A 25,997-nucleotide genomic window follows, 5' to 3' on the forward strand; every position below is an offset into this window, starting at 1 on the left:
GCCCATTTTCAGTCGGATCTGTCCACTATCTTCGCTCTAAAAGCCGTAAAGTAGGACGTATGGTAACACTGCCGCACCCTAAACCCCCCAATTGGGGGGAGCCCGAGCTCGAATGAACCCAATATTAGCTCGTGAATTAACAAAATTGTAGAGTATCTTTTTAAAAATTTATGCAACTTCTTCAAATTTTTTCGCTCTGTGCGCGATTTTGGGTGTATTGGGTACCCTTCCGTCAAGAAAAGAAAGCATGATTTATAGGGGGGCTGACGAAGTGCTGTTTCGGCCCTGCATCCACACAAGACACGCATTGGAATGAACAAATTGGACGATGTCGAAACGACCAATCTAATAGTTCTGGCCGGATCGACAAAATCTCTGGTCCTACTCCTAGAGTGGATTCTAGAAATGACCGTGATCCGGTCCGGAGGACTTCGATAATAATTATCTACTCACAGGATATTATTGAATACTGATTGAAACAATGCAAACAGGAATCTGAAAACTTGAAGATCAAGCCCAACCCTTAACTGAAGTAATTATGCCAACTTGGACTTAGCATGTGGTTTATTTCCATGAACGTTTCACTATTGATTCGAGGGTCGAAGAGGGAAAGGCTGCCTGCTGTCCTCTTCTATACTACTAACACTGTTGCCCTACCTCGCCCAGACATTGCTTCATTGCTCATTTGCTACCATCGTTTAATTTTTCTTCTATTTTCCTTTTCTAACTTACATGTTTTACAGCCAGACTGTTTAGAGTCAAGTGTACCTGTTTGATGCTGGTGTGATCAGACTAGACGACCTTCACGTTCTTATCGATCATTGCTATCTACAGTAGTGGCTTTTGGGGGGGCAAGGTGGGCGGTCGCCCGGGGCCCCCCTGGTCGAAGGGCCCCCCTATTCGGGTTATGCGCTTTTTTTAATGATAATGATGAATAAACATGGAAATCCGTGTACCAAGCAAGAACATGATTCCGTACGGATGTGTCAATCATCATCAAATCTCTGCATTTGTTAGAAAAGTCCCGTATCCCGATGATCATCACGTCTCTGCATGCGGTAGAATTACTTAGTCTTGATGTAGTCTGTCCTTAGACACACACAATAATAGACATAGCCGAATCCAGCAGCTAAACCTTACCGCGGGAAAGGGGGGTCTGGGGGGCGGAGCCCCCCAGAAGTTACGGTTAGATACTTATAGGGGGGCCCCCGTTCGTAATGCCACCACTGGCTATTTAATACCGAATACTGTGCAATGTGCATGCATATTTTCTGTACCACCATCACTGCTATGTGCTATGTATTTTGGTTGGATGAAAACAGCAAATACTCTCTCTCTCTCTCTTCTTAATGGAAAAGTACTGATCCGACTCCGGCCCGAAATGAAAAAACCCGGTTCCGGTCCATGCCCATCTCTACAATCAAATAACATCCACAATTGCCTACTTTTTCCGACTCGTCTCCGCTCCTTTCATGCTCATTGCTCATTCTTGTGCTTGACCTTCAACCGGTCTTGCTCTAGGCTTTTCTGTAAAGAAACTGTAACAACAGCGACTCAGGCAGGAGCCCGGGAGGAGCCTCACTTCCGAACGTGCTACATTCGAGACTCTGCTACGATCTCTCGTGACAATGAAGACTGAAGAGCTGTGTGTTGAGAAATAATTAGAGAATGACGATGAATTCATCGCTATTCAGAGCTATCGAAAAGCCTCATCTTTTTCACTAATTTCGACGTGGCTCTTCGAGGAAGCACGTTTGGCTATCCAGTGCCAATCTTGATGAGCCTTCCTCGATCGAATCGACTCGGTAGTGTTTTTCGCATTTTTTCGACCTGCTGCAAATACGGCCTTTGTCTGGTCCTTAGGTCTTAACATCAGATATGTGGTCAAGCGGGTTAACCATTGTTCGTATACTCGCGTAGAACTACAACGCGTAACTTTCTACTCAAACAGCCCAGTGCTTGGCGAGTATACACTAGGCTCGTTTTGCCTGGAAAATTGAACTGGAATTAGTCTGAAATGATAACCACTTGAGCTAAGCAGGCAAAACTAAATTATTACTTATTGGCTACCTTTTGCTTGACACTCACAAGTTGAAGAAAGAGCAAGATCCTAATCAAGCTAACAACAGAGATGCATACTGCATGCAATAATTCGCTATCAGTTTTAAGTCTACATTGTTTCTGTAGAGATGCACAGCAATGGGTGAACCCGTGTATTTGTAAAAAAGAAAGACTCGAAGAAAAATACAGTCTGAATGAAAAATGAGTCGAAGTATAAACCAACATTAAACATACGTAATAAAAGTAACTGTTTCCACTGTCGATCCCAGTCATTTTCAAGTCTCACGCGAGTAGAGCTTCCTGTAATAGAAATAAACACAATTTTCGCACTTATTTTAATGACAGGTTCGTTGTATACCGAAGAAAGTCCCAGATTTGGGGCACGCGGTCGTTTCGATCATTTTTTTGAGTCTATGGCATAGCAAAGGATTCGTATTATTATGAATTCCATCTCACCGTATCGCCGCAATCGCTTTCAAATTGAGGAGTATTATTTACGGCTGCGTCCTCCAAACTTTGCCTTGCTGTCTGAAAATCGCTCATCAGTGGTGGTCGGCGTCCTCGAGTCTCTGGCACGGACAGCACTGCGCCTGCGGCTATCACCGTGACAGCTCCGAACACGGCGTATGGTAGGAAAAATGCAATGCTGCCCTAAAAAGGTGTATCAACTCGTGTACAGCATACTTTGAAAATAAGAAAGATTCGGATGCAAAACGAGGACTAAATTGCCCTCAATGATGAAAAACTTTACTGCTCGCTACATTTGGGCATGTCGATCGCAATTTCTACCAACTTACACAGTGTTAGGGTTGCATTTAAAACAAAAATTAATTTAAAACAAACGTGTTAAAACAAGGCCGTAATTTAAAACAGGTTTTTTCTTAACCCATGACGTCACGGATATTTTATTGTGACGCCATAATGGATTGGCAATGACAATTGAAAATATAGGGTAAATATAGCTCCTTTGACGAAATATCTGTACTATAAATGTTGAACGGACTATTTTGAGGGTTACAACCATCCCATGCCGATATACGTAAATCGGGTGGTAATTGTCCGTAGGCTCATACAACATGTTTTTTGGCAAGTATTTACACAATTATGGCATAATTTTACAACTTGTTTAAAACATGCCCAGAAATAGCCTTTAATATCTATCTATATCAAAGGGCAATAACCAGGTTAAAGCGCTGTGCTACTGAAGTTACTATGATGTATCGCCGGGAGAGATAAGATAATCTTTTTCGCCTGAACCATCGAGATGCTTTGACGACGGAGTTGCGATATGGCCGTGAGGTCATCTAGTCTGCGCCCCCGTTTTTTTCTCCTCCATGCTATCCGCGATTGCTGAGCGCCTAGCAGGATAGCTGCGGATACCAATTTTCGAGTCTTTGGTATGTCCTGGCCGGGGATCGAACACGCAATCATTACACTATCTCGCTCGGTTGGAGTTGGTAAGTTTACCACCGATTCCAACTCTGACTCCGACTCCATAGACATTTTCAATACACCGACTCCAACTCCGACTCACGAGTCTTTAAAGTTTAAACGCACCGACTCCGACTATTTTCCACTCAGAACTCCGACTGCGACTCCAACTCCGACATTACCAGAGAATGGACAGCACCAAGAAGGTAAGTGCATCATTCGTTGATTGTCCGATTTTTGAGCGAAGCCATTAGGCCTACCTAGGAATCAATCGTCACGGTCATAATAATCGGATATATATCTGCGCAGGAATATTACGCAGTTTAGAGTTTGTCTAGGTTTGCTAACTGTGCTTGAGATGAAAAATGTACCTCGATCAATTTTATGCGCAGCGATCAACGAACTTCCTTTATCCTGGGTTGGTAAATCCTGATGAACGCGATAATCGAATTTTTAATTAACCCAACTTTATTATCTACGCCCTACATTAAATTGTGTTTGCGCCCATAATCACCGCAAGACACGTTCCCTTACAATAATTCGTGAGCCAGATTTTCGTGACGGTCAATACTGATTGAACACGCAATTTTTCCATTATAATCATCTGCTACCAATATTAATTCTTGTCTACTTGATACACTCGTAGGCCTATTCCCAAATTATCGCGTCAGCCTAAACATATGTGTGGACCAATGTATAGAATAACTAACCGTCTGCCGAAAATGAGTATGCGTAAATGAAAAATGTAGACCATGATTTGCCTGCATATTTGTTACTCTCTTTGCGAGCTCTGTGAGAGTTGATGCCTTCTCGATTTCAACCATATTATACTCTTTTGAGATATGCATCACAGCTGGATGCTACAGATTTCCGTATCAGTGAAGCGGAGTAGGCTAATTCGTATGTCATGGTTGGTACACGAATCGGAAGCGTTGGAGACAATCAGCTGATATTGTAAAATTGGTTTAAATCCAGCCCTATCGATCGATGATCACATGATTTAGGACTATAAGTCCACATGTACAATTTATGCATGCACTCATGCAGCCACGTCATGCAAATGTAAGTACAGATCGCGTGTATGTGCATCACGGCGTTGCCACATTCGGTGTCAATTCACAGGTATAATTTTCTCGAAAACGTCCGTCTCAGTAAGTTAGATTCTCGACATTGGCCATTCTCGGTAATGTTGCTTGTGGTCGGCTTTTACTAACCGCCCATTAGCATTTGACGATTCTGTAAATTCTATACTGCTTCAACACAAAGTGACGCTAGTGGCGGACAGTAGCTCTTTCTTCCGCAATATAATGGGAGACGCACTGCGTTTAAACTACGTTAGATGAGAATCATTCACGCTCAGAAACATCCAGGTGGTCTATCCAACGCTTTTACTATAGCTAGACATAAGAATTAACACGACGCAACAACCCCATATTGTTCACAGTCCTGTTGTCGTGAATTTCTACGATTGTTTCGGCAAAGTAGCCTACTCGTGGCCGACATCGAATGTAGAAATTGTACATTGCATGCACTTTTACTATATCTAGCCTACTATCGGATCAGTAGATAGCAGAATGGTGTGCGTTTTGTTTACATGGGTGATGTGGATAGCAAACGTAATCGCCGATATTGCACAGAGTACGGCAAAAATCAGTGACCACAACCATATTGGTTTTCTATCACAAGAACAACAAAGGACACCCCCCGAAACATATCACCTCTGCAGACGACGAGAGTTAGTGGACGAAGAAGCGCTCGATGATGCTGCATTCAATCAATTTAAAACATCAGCCATCCCCCACATCTCCGTAAACAACTTTGACGAAAAATTTGTAGAGTTTATGTCTGCTATCAAATCACTGCTGGAACAATTTGCACCTCTACAGCGCCTTTCGAGAAGTCAAAGAAAATTGAAGCGAAATCCGTGGATGACCACAAAGCTGATTCAACTTATCCGTAAACGTAACCGGTGGCATAACCGAATAGACACCAAGAACTGCCCAGAACATGAACGAGAAAGATTTCGACGTTTCAGGAATCGCACCGTGCATCTCATTTCCAAGGCAAAAGCAAAGTACAATGAGAGATTTTTCAACAGACACATAAAGGACACTCGAAAAACATGGTCAGGACTTAACTCTCTCCTACATCGAAAACAAGGCCATAAGTCTGTTTCGGAAATTGTGAATTCGGATACCGGAAACAAACTTTCAGACCCGGCGGCCATCGCGAATCACTTCAATGAATATTTTTGTAACGTAGGCCCAAATATTGCTTCTTCTATTACAAAACCTGTGTCGGCCAGGTCAGAGGTGAGATCGATATCCCAGTCAATTGTGCTTGAACCTACGACCAAATACGAAGTAGAAGTAGCCATCCACAAACTGAAATCGCACAAGGCCGACGGCTATGACCAAATCCCATCATGGTTTTTAAAAATGATAAGCCTGCATATCGGTCAATATATGGCCCATTTTTTCAACTTCATGATAGAAAATGGAGTCTACCCAAGCTATCTAAAAAAAGCCAGAGTAGTCCCTGTACACAAAGCTGGGGATAGAACTAATGTCACCAACTACCGTCCGATATCCGTTCTCCCATGCATCGGGATTGTATTCGAAAAGTTGCTCCTCTCCCGCCTGTCCTCATTCCTCGCCAAAATGTCTGTCATTTCCCCTCAACAATTTGGCTTCCGAAACAAACACCAAACCGCTCATGCCCTCCTAACAGTGGCCGAACAGTACTATGATATCTCAGAGAAGCGAAATGTGGGATGTAGCATTTTTCTCGACCTAAAAAAAGCGTTTGACTGCGTAGATCATAAAATTCTCATCTCGAAATTGGCGCGTTACGGACTTCGGGGCCCACAACTTGAGCTCATGAAAAGTTACCTCACTGGACGCCAACAAATGGTTGCGATCTCAGACACCTTGTCCTCTCCTCACCCGGTGACCTGTGGTGTGCCCCAGGGCTCAGTACTTGGACCGGTCCTTTTCACCTTATATGTCAACGACATTTTTGAAACCTCCTCACTGAACACCACACTGTTCGCTGATGATACTCACCTCCTCTCTTCCGCATCTTCGACGGCAGAGCTGGATGCCCTGACTGGTGACCAAATGCCCAAAGTCCAGGAGTGGACGGCCCAGAACAACCTTTGCATAAACGCCTCGAAATCGCAATTGCTGACAGTAAATTCAAAAAATAACCTAACCGTTAATATCGCTGGTCAGCCCGTTTCCAACACAGATAATGCCAAATATCTCGGAGTTTTACTGGACTCGAACATGTCCTGGAAGAGTCATATTCAGTCCCTAGAAACTAAATTATCACCGAAGTGCGGCCTGTTCTACAGCCTTGGGCGCTTCATGCCAGCATGGGTTCTTCTGATACTCTTTAAATCCTTAATCCAATCGAAGTTACATTATGGCATCCTCTGTTGGGGGGCTGCCAGTAAAACTGCACTCAAGCCACTGCAGAAACTACAGCATAAAGTACTCCGAATCATAGCTAGGGCTCCAAAAGGGCCTGGCTGCCCATCCAATAAGTCGCTGCTGAAGAGATTTGGCGTCCTAAACATAGAAGATATGCGGAAACTAGAAATCGCCAAGTTTATGTATCAGTTTCACTGCGGTCGTTGCCCCGAATATTTCAATGACTTCTTTACCTCTGAATCAAAAGCGCACAAGTACAACACACGCGCGTCCACGTCGTCCAAATATCATGTGATCGACCGAAAAGATCATCGCTCCATCAAATATGCCGGACCTGATGTGTGGAACAGTATCCCGCCGGCCATCAGACAGTCGACGAGCATGTCCACATTCAAGTCGAAATACAAACAATTACTACTAAATAAATACAGTCCATCCTCAAGATTACCGGACCACGACTGACCTATCGATCTCGCTTCCCATGACATGCCGCCCTATTTCTTGTCGCATTCTTTTTCTATACTATCTTCTTTACTTTCATTCAGTGTGCATGCCTCCTCTTTACATCGCCTAGGCCAAGGTGGGTGTCAGATTCCATAGACTACTCCTTGTCGCTTCGACATCTTCCTGTCTTTTCATTGTATCGCATTTTTTGTGGTGTATTGAACTGATAAAATTGCTAATAAACCAATGATGATGATGATGATGATGATTTCAGTGGTTCTGTTCTATGAGACGTGTTTCAATATAACATCTCAGTTGGAATGTTTGAGCTATTGATGTTGGAAAATAGTAACAAAATTACTATTTGGTTTACGGCACTTTAAACTTGAAAACATGCACTCATTTGTTGAGAACCAGTAATCCAATAAGCCAACATACAGATTTTAACGGAAATTATCCCCCAATAGTTACGAATTTGGTAGGTGCATTTCCATCTATCATGTAAAATGAGATAACTGTTACAAATACTTTTTGCAATGCATTAGTTTTCAAATGAACTTCAGAAGTGAAGCAATAAAGGTTTATTCCCTCCAGTTCGCAGTGGATGAATACAGTGCTCGAAACAGTACTAGAACTCATATACACGCATCAGCTGCCTATTTCTTTTGATATAAGAGCCTACACGTAGCACTGAATAATCGAAATAGCCGACATTGCTCACCAGCAGGGGGACGAAGAACGCTATAACACCACCTACTCTCGCTGCAGTGTTTCCAACCACCATAGCGACAGTTCGAATTTGTGTAGGAAACAATTCTGATACGTAAATGAACATCACCGAAAAACCTGCTGCGATCGACAGCTTGCTCAACAGCCCAAGTACTGTTTTCGCAATGGTCAGTTCACCTTTATCTAAAAAGCAATATCAATACAGTTCGGTGTATTGATGAGTGTGGTTTCCGAATACATACCACCGGTAAATAGCATGGAAGAGCTGGAAATACTCGTGATTAGAAGCAGCAGCACCGTCGTGCCTCTTCTTCCGAACCTTATTACAAATAATTTTAGACCATGATTTCTATTGCGGGAAATCTCAGATTGGTACCAATTGCTATCCAGAAGAAAAAGCGTCGCAATATTAGCAGGCATCTCAACAGCACCTGACAAAATTGCACCAACATATATGTTCGGCATCAGAGTAGTCACATCGACTGCAAGCCCGTAGTAAGCAAGAGAGGAAGCAAACCTGTATATAAAAGTCACTAATAGGTCATAAGGTCTGTTTGATATACGGCATACGAGAAGAGAGTCGGGAAGATGAAAAATCGCATTTCGGTGTCGACTAACTCTGCTATACCTATATAATAATGATTAGTCTACATACACGTTGACCCAAATTGGTAATCTTGTTCAACTAGGTCAGGTTTAGTGATGTCCCCAATCGATACCCAATTGTTCCGCTGCTATGCAAACAAACTTCGTCGAATCGCATCGGGAATTCCCGAATTAAGATCAGATGACCAATCGAATGTCGATTATTTTCCCGAGATGCACGCAGTTGAATATAATTAGGATTGCATTGTGGCATGGTGACAAAGTACATGATTGGTGTGCATTGTGTAAGCAATGAGCATTCCACAACTTGTGCCGTGTGTTTTGCTTACCATATATACGTTACTGCACATAGTAACTTGACTAGAGTTCGCGATTTCAGCAAATCTTTTATCGAATGCTTTTGGTAGTTCGTCTCGTCAGTTTTGTTCCGATCCAATCTTTCAAGCGTAATTACTGAAAATTGGGGTGTTAAATAAAATATAACGATTTCGTTGCCTGAGTGTGTTTTTTCGGGGGGGGGGGGTCTCACAGCCATCGCCACAATATTAAAATATATACTTGAAAAGTCTTTTCCGTTTTTCTTGGCGATATGACGTATCACGGCTTGTGCTCTGTCAACTTTTCCAGTGGAGTACAGCCACCTGGGTGATTCTGGCACGCTAAAAATCGATTCAAATCAAAGATCACGGTATATATACGGTTGTAATGAGTTAGATAGCCGCGGGCGGAGAAAGTAACTGCCCGAGATCGCCATTTGCTCAAATTTGTGCCGGTTTAGGTCATTTAAATCCAATCGAAAGCCTTACATGAATATCAAGAAGGGTAATACTATAGCTGACAACCCACTGGAAACCATGATAACGAGTCTCCAGTCCTTCAGTAAGTATCCCAGTAATCCGACCAACATGATTCCGAAGGAGAAGAACAGCTGATAAATCATACCTGAATGATATCAAAGGTAGGCTCGGCGTAATTTCAGAATACAATTGCAGAACATTACCAACGGATCCCCAAATGTCCTTACCGACCAGTTCACACATTAACACGAAAGACGGAGCGGCCGCACCGCCGGAAAAAGCGCCTCCTAGAAACCTGGTGACGGCGAACGTGTGCCAGTTCTGACAGAATGCAGAACAGAAGCATGCGACTGTGGCAAGCGCGACAGCTGAAACACCAAAAACGATGCACGTGAGGTGGAAGTTTTTAGTGATATAAATTCAGGGTGTCTCTGTGGAGGGTTCCAGCCTCACATTCGCCTTACTCGATACGAGGACAGGTTTCCTTCCGTAGATATCCGGAAGTTGGCCGAACATAAGCGAGCCGGCTATGAAACCAGCTAGAAACAAGCTACCGAGTAAGCTTATCACCCATTGATCCTCGTAGAGATCCCACTGAAGTAATCATCTGTTTAGATTCGAAGTTCGATCGCAAGACTGAGCTCACCTCTGTAACGATAGTCTTCAAGTCTCTTTCCGATGGAACATCGTCATTTGGTGTCGCTCCAACTATAACCATGAGTAGTAATTGACTTCCGAATAACATCTGGGAGTGGTGGGAATGAGTATAGTAGGATAGGTCTAGCTTATTTATTCACTTCCATATTAACTTACGTTTCCGTAATAACTAATTGCAGTCAACAAAACCTGATATCTCCCCATTCGTCCAGTCACCTCGAAAGCTTCTTCGATGTCCATTATTCACAAATTATCTTGATCGGTAGTGACCGTCGGCAGCCGTAATCAACCTTCACTCTGTATCTCCGTATAGCAATGAGAGCTTACTCTATGAGCGCAACTGACCATTTGCAGTACAAGTCCAAACTGCGTGTTACTCCGTGTCGACTCCTACCGGCATATGTTGCTCATAACTGATGAACTCGGAACGATTTATTTAACTCACGGCGTATGGATAGATGTCGTCAGCCTTAATTCTCATAAATGATGTCGGCCCCACATCCGACCAGAACATACTACGGATAATGCTCAATGATTTTTTCACGGGGCTCGCTAGCAAACTCGCTGCCGGTATAGATTAATTCGATTAGATTCAACTTATTTATTGGATATGTGTGTGTGCAATTATTGTGCGTGTGCAAACTGTGCAGTGTGCATGAATACATGTTATGCATTGAGAACAACTGAGCAAAGCATGTGACCCGAAGAATTTGTTGGGATATTTGCTTTTGTCTATTGTTTTATCGAGATGGACCTGCATCACATGCTGCATAGAGCGAGTGAGAAAGATTACAGCTTATATACTCGTCAAACAGAATGATTCGACTAAACTTCGAATACACAACGCCAGGGACCGTATGGCGTAAGCTGTCTTAATACATTTCCACTTATAGTAGGCATTCCAATCCAAAATATGGATGGAAATTTGCTTCTTTGCCTTTAGCAACTGACTCGTTTATTCCATCAGACCAATAATATCTAATAGAAATAACGGTCCGTCGGCAATTTCCATGATTACCTCAAATTCCACGATTTAATTCATAACAGATGATTGGGGCCTAAGTGTTCTATTGATCAGTGGTTCTTACCTTAACCGGGGTTCAACCGAATCTCAAGCGTTCAGCGGTGGTCGATTAAGACCTGATTCGATCATACATCAGAAGTCACGATGATGTGCATTAAATATTCATTCATATTTGTGTGACAATCATGTTTTAATGGTTGTATTCTGTTAACAAGATGATGTATGGCCTAGAGAACAAAACTCCCGGAGATACGATTTCATACTTGAGTACTCCAATATTAAGCATAAAATGCTTGCGATAAACAGTAGATGTATAATTAATAATCGTACATCATTAACGTGACCTAAGTTTTCGAAAACACCACGTCCTTCTGCTCTACCGGTTAATCTGATCACATGGGCTGAAAAAGTTTCCAAATGATGTTAAATTTTTGATATTATTGAAAAAATTTAATTATGAATTTGACAATTTCTTCGCTTTTCGCGCGGCTAGTAAACACGCACGGTGTCGTCCGATAACGAATATTTCTAGAAGTCGAGTAACCATGAATCGATGGTTTGGGGGGTCCAGGAGTTTGGTTGATTACCCTATTTGTGGGCCAATATGAATTTTGGGGGCGGACGAAGTGCTGTTTCGACCCTGGCCATCGCTGATTACACTGTTCATGGGCTGATGCCCCAGACAATGAATTTGAATTAGGTCGGGAATGTACCTTGGTTAGGAGTCCAACCCGAGCTCATATACTTTGTACAAGTCAAGGCCGACCTTGCTCTCGACGCGTGTTTAGTTAACACGTCATTGTGTCATGGTCGCATGTAGTAAACGGTCGTGACTCAGGCCGGTTTTCCCGAATGGACAAATTCCATTGACTCCTATATGCTATAACATGCCACCATCGTTGTCTTCAAAACAAAGAATGTCGCAAGGGCTTAGCCACTTCGAACCTATTTTAATCACTGTTTACCTGGCTTACAAAATATATGTTTGCCATCTCGTCCGGGCCTGTTTGTTCTTGTGTACTGATTATGCAGGCGAGGCTATTGTAACAATTCGTTCATGCATGCATGAGATTTGTAATCGTGAAGTGCAAGATATTTTAACGGTGTACATTGAAGACTGGTTTATATGATATAGGAAGGAGTACGACGTTGATTAATTTGTGGTTTCAAAAGTAGTAGCTGCTGGATTAGGATGAATGTTGATGACGCGTTGTCTGAATTTGGAGGTGGGAGATTTCGACGCCAATTGCTGGCAGTCTGTTTACATTTGAATGTAAGTGAACCATTTTGGAAGAGTTCTATATTACTGAAATATCCGTAGGATTTACATTATTGTGCCGTCCCGCCAGGATTCCAAATACCGAATAGACGATTTTAGAAAAATGAACAAGTTTCTACCGACTAATAGAACCAGTACGTAATCAAATGTTACCAGCTTACTACATGCGTTCCTAAAATGCCGGATAATGATGAAGACCATTGCTGTTTCGATGACATCTGTCTCTGTTTACATCCGATGCGACCGCATGAGTTGAATCTGCTCATTTGTTTGTATTGTCCGTCCTTTGTGAATGCGTAAAGGTATCTGGTATCCAAGATTTCGTGTCTGGAATGATGATGTAAGATATCTATTCCTCAATCTGCCTCGTCACAATGAGTAAGCGCCGTAAAGTAGCAAAGGGTTACCCACACAATGTGTATTCTGACGATAATACGTCGATTCCGTTGGTTACGTCACTATATATTCGTGAAGTCACTGTATTACCGAATTCCCGCCATTTTCAAGCCGCATGGCTATTCGTTGCTAACAGTTAGCGTATGGCTCCTTACATCCTTACATCTTTTCAAGGTACTTTTCGGAAACAACTTACATCTGATGTCGGTGATTGCTCCCGATGTCGAAATTCCAACTGGGATTCATGGTGCCAACCATACGACGCTCAGCACACACGTGAGTGATAGCTATACGATACCGGACTGCCATGGCGAATTTTGGGAATGTTTGTCGTAAAACTCCCGAACATCTTAGGTGGCGAAATTAATTATCGCAAAATTGACTTATCCAACCGCTCCACGATCTGAAGAATTGTAAAATAGACCGCTTACAGAAGCATGGGCCGCCCAATAAAACTAAAAACTGTTTTGGTGCAATGCTACTTCTGACTTATACTGTACAACTCTATTTATCCATATTAGCATTATGGACGAAATGATTATCGGGAAGAGGAGAAACTTTGCCACAAAATGGGCAGATATTGTTTCAAATTAATAAACTGTAAGCATGCTATATTGAAATGACGTATGGCAGTGGTTCTCTACCTTTTTGACCTCGAGGCACCCTATCAAAGGGAAAAATGGTTCGCGGCACCCTAGCACTTCGAATACCATGAGCGGAGAGTGGCGTATTGGTACGTTGCACAACTGAAACACAAATGGGTTGCGGGTTTGCGTCCGACCGGGTTGCCTCTAGATTCTCTTCCCAAGTATTGGAGGTTTATCTATAGGCTCCTCCTCGTATAATGTGATCGTAATGTGACCATGTCGAAATATCACTACAAATGAACAAGTACAATGTGTGCAAGATTTGGCATTAATACGACTTGAACAAAATAGAAAAATGTCATCAACCCAAGCCATGTCACTGTTCAGCCCTTCGTTATGATAGGGGTGACTAGGATAACGTCAAGACCTTCGGCCAAATCTTAACACCCAGGTCGAATTGCCCGAGTGATGTTTGGTATTCTCCTCCCCAAATGCAATTATATACGTGGACGAGATGGGGTTGCATTGCCATATTGCCCAGAAAAAGACCCGATCAAGTACGAATTCATGGAGGAGAATGAAAAATGTCGAGAAAACTCACAATAGGTAAGGGTAAAGTCCGAACACTGCTACATGAGGTATTCGGCTGAGGGGGTGTCAGTTTGAGAGACATTCGTTTCGACATTATCCTATATCTGTTCATTATATCGCATGGTACATTGTGTGTCCTGAGCGTGAAAAGATAATAGAACGACCGACAATGCCACAGGCATAATTTGGATTCCTTAATTTTTGTAATTCGTCGACCTCCTTTACCACATATGCTCGCGGCACACCTGAGCAGTAGGGCTCTTCAAAAATGACTTTTTTTTCTCAAATCGTACTGGCTACTTGATAAAATTGTTAGGTTACCTAATTTAAGCCTACACACAAAATTTGGTTCAATTCCAGCCAGTAACCGCTTTGCTACAGGAGAAGAAAGTTTCTATTTAATATATAAAAATAAATAATAAAAAATTTGAAAGTTTTCTGTTCACCCCACGAAAGTGTTAGGCTGTCTATAGAAACGATGCTCACCAAATTTGGTTCAATTTCAACCAGTAGAAGCGGAGTTATTGCCGTCGAAAAATCGTATTTACGGTGATCGATTCTTTGTTTATTTATTATAGTTGTGCTCACCGTAAATACTATTTTATTCAAATCAAAATTTTTCGACGGCAATAACTTCGCTTCCACTGGTTGGAATTAAACCAAATCTGGTGAGGATCGTTTCTATAGACAGCTTAACACTTTCATGGGGTGAACAGAAAATTTTCAAATATTTTATTATTTATTTTTATATAATAAATAGAAACTTTCTTATCCTGTAGCAAAGCGGTTACTGGCTGGAATTGAATCAAATTTTGTGTGTAGGCTTAAATTAGGTAACCTAACAATTTTATCAAGTAGCCAGTACGATTTGAGAAAAAAAGTCATTTTTGAAGAGCCCTACTGAGCAGTCCAATCGGCACGCGAGTGTGCCGCGGCATCACCCGTACAGAACCACTGACGTATGGTATGATCAGAGATGGTCAAAGTAGTCATGGGTGGTAATCAAAGTAGAAGTAGCTCCGTGAATTTCTACTCAAGTAGAAATGGTGATTTACAAGCAGGCCTAGATTCGCCTGAAAAACTGATAACTGTCAAGTAGTAGTAGTCCAAAGTCATAACCACGTGAGGAAGTAGTGCGAGTAGGAAAAGTCTACTTGAAGTACTTCGAAAAGTACAAGTACTTTGTTACTGACGGGTCAGTGACCACATATGGATGTGATAGCGACAAAACCCGCACAAACATTGGGTGTATTCAGTGGGCTGTAACCTCTCAGCTACCAAGCATATAAACCTGTCAGTAAATGACATTCTGTAGAAGTAAAATGATGTCATACCTTAGGCATAATAAGCATTTCTGACTTTTTGACTGGTGCATGGTTGTAACCGTGTAGCCAAGTCACAAGGTTCCGAGTCACCAATCAATTTTACTCTTATCGTTTTGACTCGAGACATTTTCAATTCACCACCGAGTCAATTCCAAAGTCCAAGTCAGTGATCAGAGGGTCAAGTCTGAGTCATAGTATTGAGACTCGAGTCCGACTTCAAGACATTGTCTCCACTTCCCAGTTTTGAGTTCAAGTCATGTTCAACCCACAAATCTGCTTGGGTGATATCGAATTAATTGCCCTGATATTATAGTAATTTTCCTCACTCTTTACAGTTTCTAACCCTATTTATCATCAAGTACGAGTACAGATAGACGAAGTACCAGTAATATGATAACTTTACTGTATTTTTCGTGTTGTTACAGTCTTGGCCATCCTAGTCTCGACACAGGGGTACAAAAGTCGAGTCATTTTCCGTATTTGACAAAATCATTCAGGTCTAGTCGAGTCACCAAAACATCGCAACACAAATCGAGTCATGACTCGAGTCATTACAACCCTTGCTCTGGTGTATTACAGTTTACGTTGTCTGAGTCTCAATCATCATTGATCGCCGGCGTATACGCCGCTGGATTAGCCGTTGGGGCAGTTGCGTCAGGCCAGCTAGCTGATATTTATGGACGAAAGCCAATCTTAATAACAAGTAATTTGGTTGTGGTAACTGAGTGTACCATTCCATAATTTAATAGTTCAAACTTTCAATAGATTTTGCACTGATGACAATAGCATTATTAATATCCGCGTTTGCATCATCATGGCAAGTTTTTGCCGGTGAACGTTTTTTTACGGGGATATTTCAAGGCGGCGCGATGGTAACCAACTTTCTGCTGGTGTATGAATTGACGGAGTCTGCGTACGCGGGGATTGTCGGTGATTTATTGATTTTATCACTCATTTTGCTTTGGTGGTAAACATTCTTGTATTTTCAGCAATATTTTGCGTCGTTTTTCAAGCACTTGGAATGTTTCTAGTTGCTTTCTTTGGATTTATTCTTCCGACTTGGAAGCTGGTCATCATCGCCGTCTCTACGTCTGGCTCCATTTATCCATTCCTTTTGTATTTCCTGTAAGTAGCCCATATTTATACGCTAATTGGAACATAGCATATATAACATATATATATATATATATATATTCCACACACGCAGATATATGTATAATATAACTTAACACATAGCGACCGCGATGATATTAGCTAATAGCGTGTAAGTTCCTACGTTAACAGTTTTTGCTCAGTCCCTTGAGAGTCCTTACTCGGTACTTTGCGAGGTCTGAACTATTGGCTTGCGTCATAAAGTTCATGCAAAGGTCGTCATAACGTAATGTAACCGTCACTGTATATTTTGCTCTATAAATATTACGAGATCAAGACACGAGGATATGATTCGCGAAAGAATTTCCATGCCACACCACGCCGCATGACAAAGCATTGTCGCTTTGAGCAAGACTGCCTTTGATTGCAAGTTCGAATGATGTCATTTACAACCCGCCTTTGTCGGTGTCGTTCTATGCCTCGTACGTAAATCACACCACACAGCAATATGAACACGGTTGTTATTGTTGCTAATAACTCGCAACAATGACTCTCCTCTTTGATTGGTTTCAGAGGTCGCTAGCATCCATCCCGCGAATTATACGTCCTATCTATACTAAACGTCCTATTCCTATACGACGCGGTTTTCTGAACTTGTTCAATCGCGAAACCGTCCAAGCTTTGTAGGCGGTTGCGCTAACTCTCAAAATTTCTGGAGCCGATGACTAGAATAAAACTAAAATAAAAAGGTCATCACATCAAGATCAACTCTATTTAGGCTATACCATACCTAAAATATACTAGCTAATGACTATAGACAAGGTAGCCACCGTCCCACTCACGGCTTCATTGCTGAAGGATAACACTGGTAAACACAATTTTCGTTGACTTTGATCAGACAATTGATTTCGACTAAGTTTTGGGCGCTGAATTCACAAATGACTTCCGTTTTTCTCTGTCACGTCAAGTTTTTGGGGTAGGCAGCCACCCCATTGTCTCATAACCAGAGCTGGTCAGAGTAGTCTAGAAAGCTACTCAAATAGAAGTAGAAGTAGCGACAAAAAAATCTACTCAAGTACGAGTATAAGTACTTCTTCCATAAGCAACCTGAATGTACTTGAGGTAGAAGTAGAATTGACTGACTTTAAATCTACTCAAATAAGTAAGTAGTTGTGAAAACGATCGTAATTCGTTCGCATTGATTGTCCAAAGCTGCAAATTGAACTATGCGAAAGGTGCAGAGCTTGATTCATATTGATGCATACCAGGAGGTATAAATTTTTGATAGCATTAGCGTTCGTCCGCATGATGGGATGAAAATGATGGTATTGATATGGAAATGCGATACTAATCCTCTGTTTACTCGAACAACACGTTTTGGAAAATATCATGGTATGGCACCCTCCCCCTTATTATAACGTCAGTAGTTTAGTCGAAGAACAATGTGGAGACGTTGTATCAGATACGGTGTAAACACTTTGCGCGATTAGTAAACGTTAATAAAAAATATGGTGGATCGTAAAAAATGCCATATTGTGTAGGTTTATTTCCAGAAATTAAAGGCATTACTACAAATGCTTTTATACTTCAACATGTATGTTCTCCAGACAAAAGATCTGATACTAATTAGAACTCAAAGTATGATACTGGGAATTGAAAGTGAAATATAAATACTACATCTAAAAGCAGAAAATGTTTTTCATGTCTTTTGTCCAGAAAGTTTCAAGGTTGTATCTTAATACAGGTCCAAACCTAAAAAAGTCAGCGCCCACTGTTCCAGATTAGGAGACGCCATGGACTTCTAAACTACGATATGTTAAGTAAATGCTAGATTGCGAAACATCAGTTTCAAACGTTATGAGGGACCATATATACTGTGATAAAATATTTCATATGGGCAACAATGCGGTGTGAACGGAACCACGCAACCCGCTACCTAAATTATATTCACCGATGTTTTCGTGAAATCATATTGGTCACTTCATATCCACTGTGCGCGAAGCGCGACGAAAATTCTTGACTTTACTCAACTTTTCTGAAAATTAAATGTTGATACTCCGTGAAAACAGCCCCGAAATTCCTCAGGCTATCTTCCTTATTGGAGGATTAAACTATTTCTACTTCACAGACTGAAAATAGCGAAAAGTAAGTAAGTAGATCACAAAAAATTATGAAGTAGAAGTAGCAAAAATTAGTTCTACTTGAGTAAGTACTAGAAGTAGAGGAAGACTACTTGAGTACTTCAAAAAAGTAGAAGTACTTCGTTACTGACCACCTCTACTCATAACCCACATAAAAGTACTACTTCAAATATTTTGTCTTTATATTAATAAACGTTTCAAAGACCACAAGCAGCCGAAAGTAAATCAATAGACTCCAAATGAACATTTGAACTGCTTTATTTGGTTTAATTAAACTGATATTGCTTCTGCAGGACAAATGAAGTGCGAGTTTCAGGGTCCAAATTTGAGCTAATAACTCAAAATTCTGTGCGTTATTTCGTATGATACTGGAGCAACAGTCAGCTAACATATGTAAGCTCCGATCAACTCTGACATCTTACCCCATCATCTTCAGATATTGGGGGATGCTTTCTTCTTGACCATAGCTAACTATGCCAAGGTTTTCCGGGAAATTATTTAGATTTTTTTTATGCCTGCTGTCCGACATAAACATATGGTTGTGGCACATGTGTATTAGAGTTACATGTGAATTCTTATTGTCCAACCAACAAGAAAACACAATATTTCAAAGCGGACACATTTATCCAATCCCAATCGTGCTTGTGATATTGCAACAATTTAACGTTTCTGTATGATTGTCAATGTTCTGTGTTATTCACGAAAACTGCGAGTGTGCAATTTTTATTGAACCTAAGACGTTGCCATTTTGGAGAATGTCACAATTTAGGGTCCTTTTCGAGCTACCAATTATAGACATTTGCCATTCACTTGAGTTGTAAATTGGGATTCCTATTTCCTCCAGCAACCCATCGCAACAGTATCATGGCAATGCCAGTTTCACGGCAATACCCAAATTTTCCGAAAGTATCCGTGCGATTATAACGCCGTTCCTAATGATCGAAAGTGAGATATCTTCGCTCGCTTGCCAAGTAATCTTTTCTCAATTCGCAAGAATGCTAAAAGTTCCGAATATTTCTCTTCCAAGTCCCAAAGCTTATGTCAGATCATTTAACTTGTGTTGATGGACTATATGGGCTACTCTGCGTTCCGAATCATCTTCGATTTCAAAATCTTCATCATTAGGCCTGTCACCCCTAAGATCTTCATCTTGATCCTAATTATCGAGCTTGTAGGAGTTTCAAGTTACACTGAGTAAGCTGAATGGGGCATTGGACATAAAACTGATAGTAAATGTAATGTTTATTTTCTTGCCATATCCTGCAGTTTGCATCATATATGTGTCTGAAATATCTTCGGATGATTGCATCCTCTAACCCAGGGGTCGGGAACCTATGGCTCGCGTGCCATACCTGGCTCTTTTGGGTATAAGATATGGCTCTTTGCCAAATATTTATTTTTGTATAAAATTGATCAATATTGCAACGACTTGCTGGTAAGTTTTCATCACGGCCAAAATAATCATTCTCGTGGCAGTATAAACATGTCTTTGAGAGGTAAAGACAATGTCGTCTTCAGGTTTAGGGGCTCGGACCCCCTCTTTTCAAAATCATCAAATTTAAGTTACTGTCACGCCGGCGGCCAATATCACTCGCAAATTCTATGTACCCGACTCGAAATCCTGAATTGTGCGATACGTTGATTAATCAAAGAGCATAGCAGACACGGCGCCGCCCATTCCAAAACGCATTTTTCAAATATACGCATTGTCTTCCTGATCTACATCGCGAAATGAACTGTTGTGAATGTGACAATTACAAACTCGAATTACAAACAACGCCATAGCTATCCACGTTCTTGATCGGTAAGTATACCAGGGCCGTAACGGCCGCACCCCAAACCCCCCCCCCTATTGGGGGGGGGCGAGCTCGAAGGGGGCCCAAAGTTATTTCGTGAATTAGCATAAATTATGGAGTATTTTTTTAAAATCAATCCAACTTTTCGAAAATTTTTCGCGCTAGGCGCGATTTCAAGTTGTCAAATAGCATCTTTCTATCGGGGTACTCTTCCCCAAAGAAAAAATACGCAAGATTTATAGAAATGGGCATATCGGCGTTGGCCATTACCGTGCCACGATGCACCTAGACCTATGAAGCTTTAAGCCATGCGTCATGCGACACCAAGAATTGTGCCAGAACGATCGACGGCAAGATAACCTTGGCCAAAAAGGACTGCCCTTATGCTGACCGAAAACTTCGTTATATATACAAAATACATATAGGTTTAATTAGGCGCCTAAATGACTGGCGCCGAATGTTCCTGTCTTGGCAATCTGAACCTCACAACACAAATACCATCCCGCGAGGGAAAATTATATGCCGGTGAAGAAATACCAATTTGAAATCGTGTTCGTCTTTTAGTTTAGTAGCCTATGTTTGGGCGATTCTATATTTTTGATATAGCAGACAGGAGGTCATGAAATAACATCATGTTACGGAATCATACCAACGGGCCTACAGTTTCCATAACACCTCACTCAGCTCTACCGGTAAATCTAATTTCGTGAGCAGAGAAGACAAGAAAGTGATAGCAATATATATGCAAGTCTCGATCTTAATGACCGATTTTGTCATGAATTATCGATAATTTTCGCGCCTCGCGCTGGCTCACTAAACAGTACGACTAATTACGTGGCAAAAGCGAACAACGTGATTGGGGATAGGTTTATCACCCTATGGGAGGCTAAGACCCAAGTGGTTGGGGTGGCCTAACGAAGTGCTGCTTCGTCCCTGCCAACGGGTATACGCCCGAAGATGTTTAATTATTATTGAGGGGTCCTACCTTTTCCAACACACCTCGCTCAGCTCTATCTAAAAATCTGATTACGTGAGCCGAGATAGGATAAAAATTGATAGCAATATATATGCAATCCCCGATCATATTGACCGATCGAATCATGAATCATAGATTTTTTTCGCGCATCGCGCGTGCAGACGACAAAAGCTGATTCAGCTCACGGCCCCAATGTAGATGATAAGTAGCGATAAACAGATCATTACCTGAGGGGGGTCTGGGGGGCGCAGCCACCCAGAAGTTTGGTTTATCATCGTGTGGGGGGCCCAAGACCAACGTTTTGGGGGGGCTGACGAAGTGCTGTTACGCCCCTGAGTATAGCTCTGTGTAGTACCGGCGATAAAATGTAGGCATGTAGCGCAACGTTATGTTACCGCTGAATACTTTGAGAAGTCGACAAGTATTTAGATTTTCGTAATCAGCGTGACAGTCACATTCGATTAATATCAGTTATAATATATTCTAAGCTACTTATGAATTGCGTTATCAAGGGTGAGGCTTGGCCCGTCAGTTCTATACCTCTCGTTTCTACCTTTATTTCCGAACAATAAATATCAGATTTTACAGAGAAAATATGGCGCACACGAGGAATCCTATGTAGTGAGTTCGAATTAGTGTTACTATGACGTCATGAATTTCCGATTGTGACGTAACAGTTGATTGACAGGTATGGCTCTTTGGGAGTTGAGATGGAAAAATAGTGCCAATATGGCTCTTCGAACAAAAATGGTTCCCGACCACTGCTCTAACCCAAATAGGTGAAAGCATCGGCCTATATAGATCAGGGTGGCCCACCTGCGGCCGTAGAAGGGAATTTGTGCGGCCGTGGTCACGTAATTCAATTAGTATGCGTTGGCGGCCGTCGACATGCAACTGGAATTTAGGAATTGACTCCCGATTTCTTGATAGATTTAAATTAATCTTGAAATTTTCTTCGCGCTGGGCGCGATTCAATGTGACTTCATTTTTCGATTTTAATATAGTAGGGTTCCTTTGCAATTAGAGCCCCACATTTCAGATTCGAACAGTAGAGGAAAATGATGCGCCCCATATGGAAATACTAACTCGACATCGTGTACCTGTACACTTCACTATACCGACAATCCTGATGGGAGATCAAGAAATAACAGCATGTAACAAAGTGACTAATAACAATTGGCCCACCCGAAGATGCATCATCATTTATAACTCGCCCTAAATTTTTGAAACACCCCCTCCATCAACTTTACCGGTGAATCTGATCACATCCATGGGCTGTGAAACGATAAATGTTTGATAGTAATTTGTAAAACTACCAATATTAATCACGAAATTCATTAGTAAATCTGAAAAAAAATTTCGCCCTGCGCGACAATGCTTGCAGTCCCATAACATGGCCAGTGAACACTGACCACTCGCGATTTCGGTGCGTATAGCATGCCTATATAATTGAATAGATTAGTCCGGATATCACCAGAAATGGACATAGACACTCTAAAATGGGCATTTGGCATCCAGTTATAGTTCATTACGACTAGAATGCAGCCGTGGGCAACAGGAACGGTTAAAATGCGGCCGTGAATGGCAAAAAGGTTGGCCACCCCTGGCCTAGATCGATACCAGTACCTTTTTTCCTGATAATACAATTGACCCCTTTGCTATATAACTTATTACATGATAAAAGTGTGGATTTCTATATGGTATGGAAAAGTAATATGGCTAATATGGCATTTTTGGAATCAGCATACCAAAATTGGCCTAAATCAAGTGCAGAATGAAAGACAACAAATTTTTCGTTTAAAATTGTTGCCCAGTGTAATAATCTGATTTTGTAGTTTCTTTACAATGTAGTTCATCATTGCTCTTTCACGGACCCGTGGACCCCAGTTTAAGAAACATAGATCAATGCGATTCCAATTCAACGCAATGCACTCAATCTTTCAGCGTACCAGAATCTTGTCGATGGGTGTACGCGATAGGTAATGCAGAACGGGCAGAGGAAGTGATTTCCACCATCGCGAAAAGGAATAAGAAAGACAATTACGGTAATATGTAGCTAGGGATATGGCGTGCATATAATATTCAAGTGAGATTATAAATTTTGTAATATTGAATTTCATAGCCGTGACTACGCTATCACTTGCGCCGCCGCCTTGCCGTTGATTTATTTTAGCACCAATCCTTCTACTTACCAAAACTTATTGCCTGTCAGCGCTATCCCATATTGGGATAAACATTTTAAAAGTGTGTCATTGAATTTACCAGATGTGCGACTCGCGCGAGATATCGGACGTGACGAGATTACAGGAGTCAAAACATTATCCTCTATTCTCGGACTCCCAAAGCTGCGAAACAGGCTTGTACTGGGATTTTGTCTGTGGTTAGTGATCTTGCTGAAGGAACCCGCATTCACTTACATCAAAAGACTGCCAATCATATAATCCTGATCCCATTCATATTGCGTCTATGCCATGAAAGCAATCCTCCAAACAGATGATCGAAGAATCATCGAATCGTTAACACATATATTCTTATATAATGTTTTAGGTTCTTTTCAACTGCCGTATACTTTGGAGCTTATATAAGTGCGCCGGGACTTGATGTGGGGGTGTATTGGAGATTGTCACTGTTAAGCCTTCTCCATATACCGGTATATTTCACTGTAATGTTTCAGATGTACAATGAAATGTGAGTAGATTCTAAATAGTGTGCATGTAGAGTAGGGTTGTTAAAAAATCACTATGATCTCAGATTCTTGCGGCTCTTAGTCTTAGCTAAAATTGTTATGTTGGCTAAAAATCGTTGCACACCAAATTTGGCTCAATTCCCACGAGTAGAAGTCATAGTATATGAAAATTTTTAATTAATTATATATTTTTTTCAAATTTCACTGGCTAACCGATGTAATTGTTAAATTGTCTACAAAAACTATGAAAAACAAATTTGAAGCGATTCCAGCTCGTATAATTGAAGGTATTCTAGTTTTTCAATAATAATTCTTGGATTCTTGGTTTAATCCACAGCTACAACACCAATGGGTTGTGGGTTCTGGTCCGACCGAGATCGACTCCAGAATTCCTACCCAAGTGTTGGAGGTTTATCTAGGCTCCTCTTCGCCATCTCATCCGCGCAAGCGGTGCGTTACAAAAGCCTAGAAGTGGGCCATGCTACAAGTGGGCAGCAGTTACGAAATGAAGTTTAGCTAATAGCCGCGAAAATCTGAAAAAAGTCATTTTCAAACAACCCTAAGGTAGGCCTATACAGTATTTATTTGTCCCGCTGTTGTTGTACCAAGATCTCTATTTTTGTAGCCCCTTCTTAGTTCCATACATAGCTTGGTAGAAATGAATTACGATAAAGATATTCACATAATTCAATTCAACTCCGTCGTATCGATTCGCTTATATGATATTCCGGCTATTAAATCTAGTAAAATTGGTGAGAAGTGAGACTGAGAGGCACTTAGCCAGTACAGTCAGTAGGGACGGTACTCTCCTCTTTCTCACTCGCCTACTCTGCCATCAGCGTCGTTCACTGCTGCTCGCTTTGACGACTTAGGCGTATTACATTCACTTTTGTCATTATTAATCACTGAGCATTTTGTATCATTCATAATCTCTTTGCTCTTCATGGTCTTAGATATAAATCTTTCATCTGCAGATTCGGAAGAAAAGGGACGCTGAGGTTTTATTTATGTTTCGCCACATTGGCGCTTGGTGTCGCTGTTGGAACGTCTAAGGGTACGTGTTCGTAATTTATGTCGATTGAATTATACAGGAGACTCCTGATTCTCATTATTTTCAGCAAATCTACCAATCGAAGTAACAACGTTGATCGAAATAATGGGTAAGGCCGGCGGAATCGGAGCTTATTCTCTGCTGTACTTGTACACGGCGGAAATGTTTCCGAATCAAGTCCGCGGCGTGGCTTTGGGATTGACAATCATGGCTGGGTCGTCGGGTGCGATAGCTGCTCATTACATAAACAAACTGGTAACTGAAGCCGACCGCGATTTTTGTTTCGTATCTTAAGTCGGACCGGGTTTTATGTTCAGGTCTCGACGGCGTCGTTTCTGCCGAACGCTGTACTGGGCGTCATGGGATTGATAGCATGCGTATTAACATGTTTAGTTCCCGCGACGCTAGATCGGTCGTTTCCAAGCATGATCACATTTAGCACGTCATACCGTCGAGTCGGATCTGACGGCGATGAACATTCGATAAATGATGGCGATTGATGCTGCACCGCTGTTTTCTTTGATATTTGAGATTTTTTAGTTTCATGCGAACCAATGAATAATTTTTTCCTGACTGTTCTTTTATAATAAACGAGACCTTCAATTATTCCTCACTGATACCCTCAAGATTTTGTGACATGCGCCATCAGCGTGTAACAAGTATAAATGACAGCTTGTTGAGATGGCATCAGTTGCAACAACGAGACGATGCAAGTATTGCAGTTCATTCGCAAGGGTCAGAAGTTTCCCCTTTTCTGATTAAAGATTCAGTCGCAGAAAATCGATAGGCGCCGGTACATTCATAGCACGGTCCAATATCAATGCAATGTAAACGTATACATTATACATGCCTTGGTGGTCTGTGGATCATGTTTATTCGCCATCTAATCGGCAG

At 41.5% G+C, this 25,997-nt stretch overlaps 4 protein-coding genes across 6 annotated transcripts in view; 2 read left to right on the forward strand and 2 right to left on the reverse strand.

Moving 5' to 3' along the window:
- The window catches only part of LOC145450199 (sodium/calcium exchanger 3-like), a 162,573-nt gene that overhangs the window by 80,796 nt on the left and 55,780 nt on the right, over positions 1–25,997 (reverse strand). The gene's annotated exons all lie outside the window — the stretch shown is intronic.
- Positions 1–25,997, forward strand: part of LOC145450212 (cysteine desulfurase-like) — a 191,960-nt gene that overhangs the window by 46,759 nt on the left and 119,204 nt on the right. The gene's annotated exons all lie outside the window — the stretch shown is intronic.
- Positions 2,191–10,722, reverse strand: LOC145450519 (solute carrier family 22 member 15-like). Of its 2 annotated transcripts, XM_080329039.1 has the most exons (12): positions 10,316–10,722; positions 10,149–10,247; positions 9,967–10,096; positions 9,706–9,870; positions 9,512–9,647; positions 9,264–9,364; positions 9,035–9,158; positions 8,476–8,616; positions 8,342–8,418; positions 8,092–8,282; positions 2,518–2,712; positions 2,191–2,361 (listed from the first exon to the last, which is right to left on the reverse strand). In XM_080329039.1, exons 1-12 carry the CDS (start codon positions 10,397–10,399, stop codon positions 2,344–2,346), a joined length of 1,461 nt encoding a protein of 486 aa, XP_080185165.1. In that variant the 5' UTR covers positions 10,400–10,722; the 3' UTR covers positions 2,191–2,343. The 2 variants fall into 2 exon arrangements, with proteins under 2 accessions (XP_080185165.1, XP_080185166.1); XM_080329040.1 differs by lacking the exon at positions 10,316–10,722 and having other exon boundaries at positions 9,967–10,109; positions 10,149–10,244.
- Positions 12,188–25,709, forward strand: LOC145450575 (solute carrier family 22 member 15-like). Its single transcript, XM_080329091.1, has 11 exons — positions 12,188–12,456; positions 13,033–13,134; positions 15,941–16,064; positions 16,127–16,291; positions 16,351–16,486; positions 23,311–23,411; positions 23,632–23,746; positions 23,914–24,054; positions 25,027–25,106; positions 25,171–25,358; positions 25,421–25,709. Exons 1-11 carry the CDS (start codon positions 12,376–12,378, stop codon positions 25,601–25,603), a joined length of 1,416 nt encoding a protein of 471 aa, XP_080185217.1. The 5' UTR covers positions 12,188–12,375; the 3' UTR covers positions 25,604–25,709.

This window comes from Botryllus schlosseri, chromosome 11 (genome assembly GCF_051294905.1).
Source record: "Botryllus schlosseri isolate E-star chromosome 11, Bs_hap1, whole genome shotgun sequence".
NCBI lineage: Eukaryota > Metazoa > Chordata > Ascidiacea > Stolidobranchia > Styelidae > Botryllus > Botryllus schlosseri.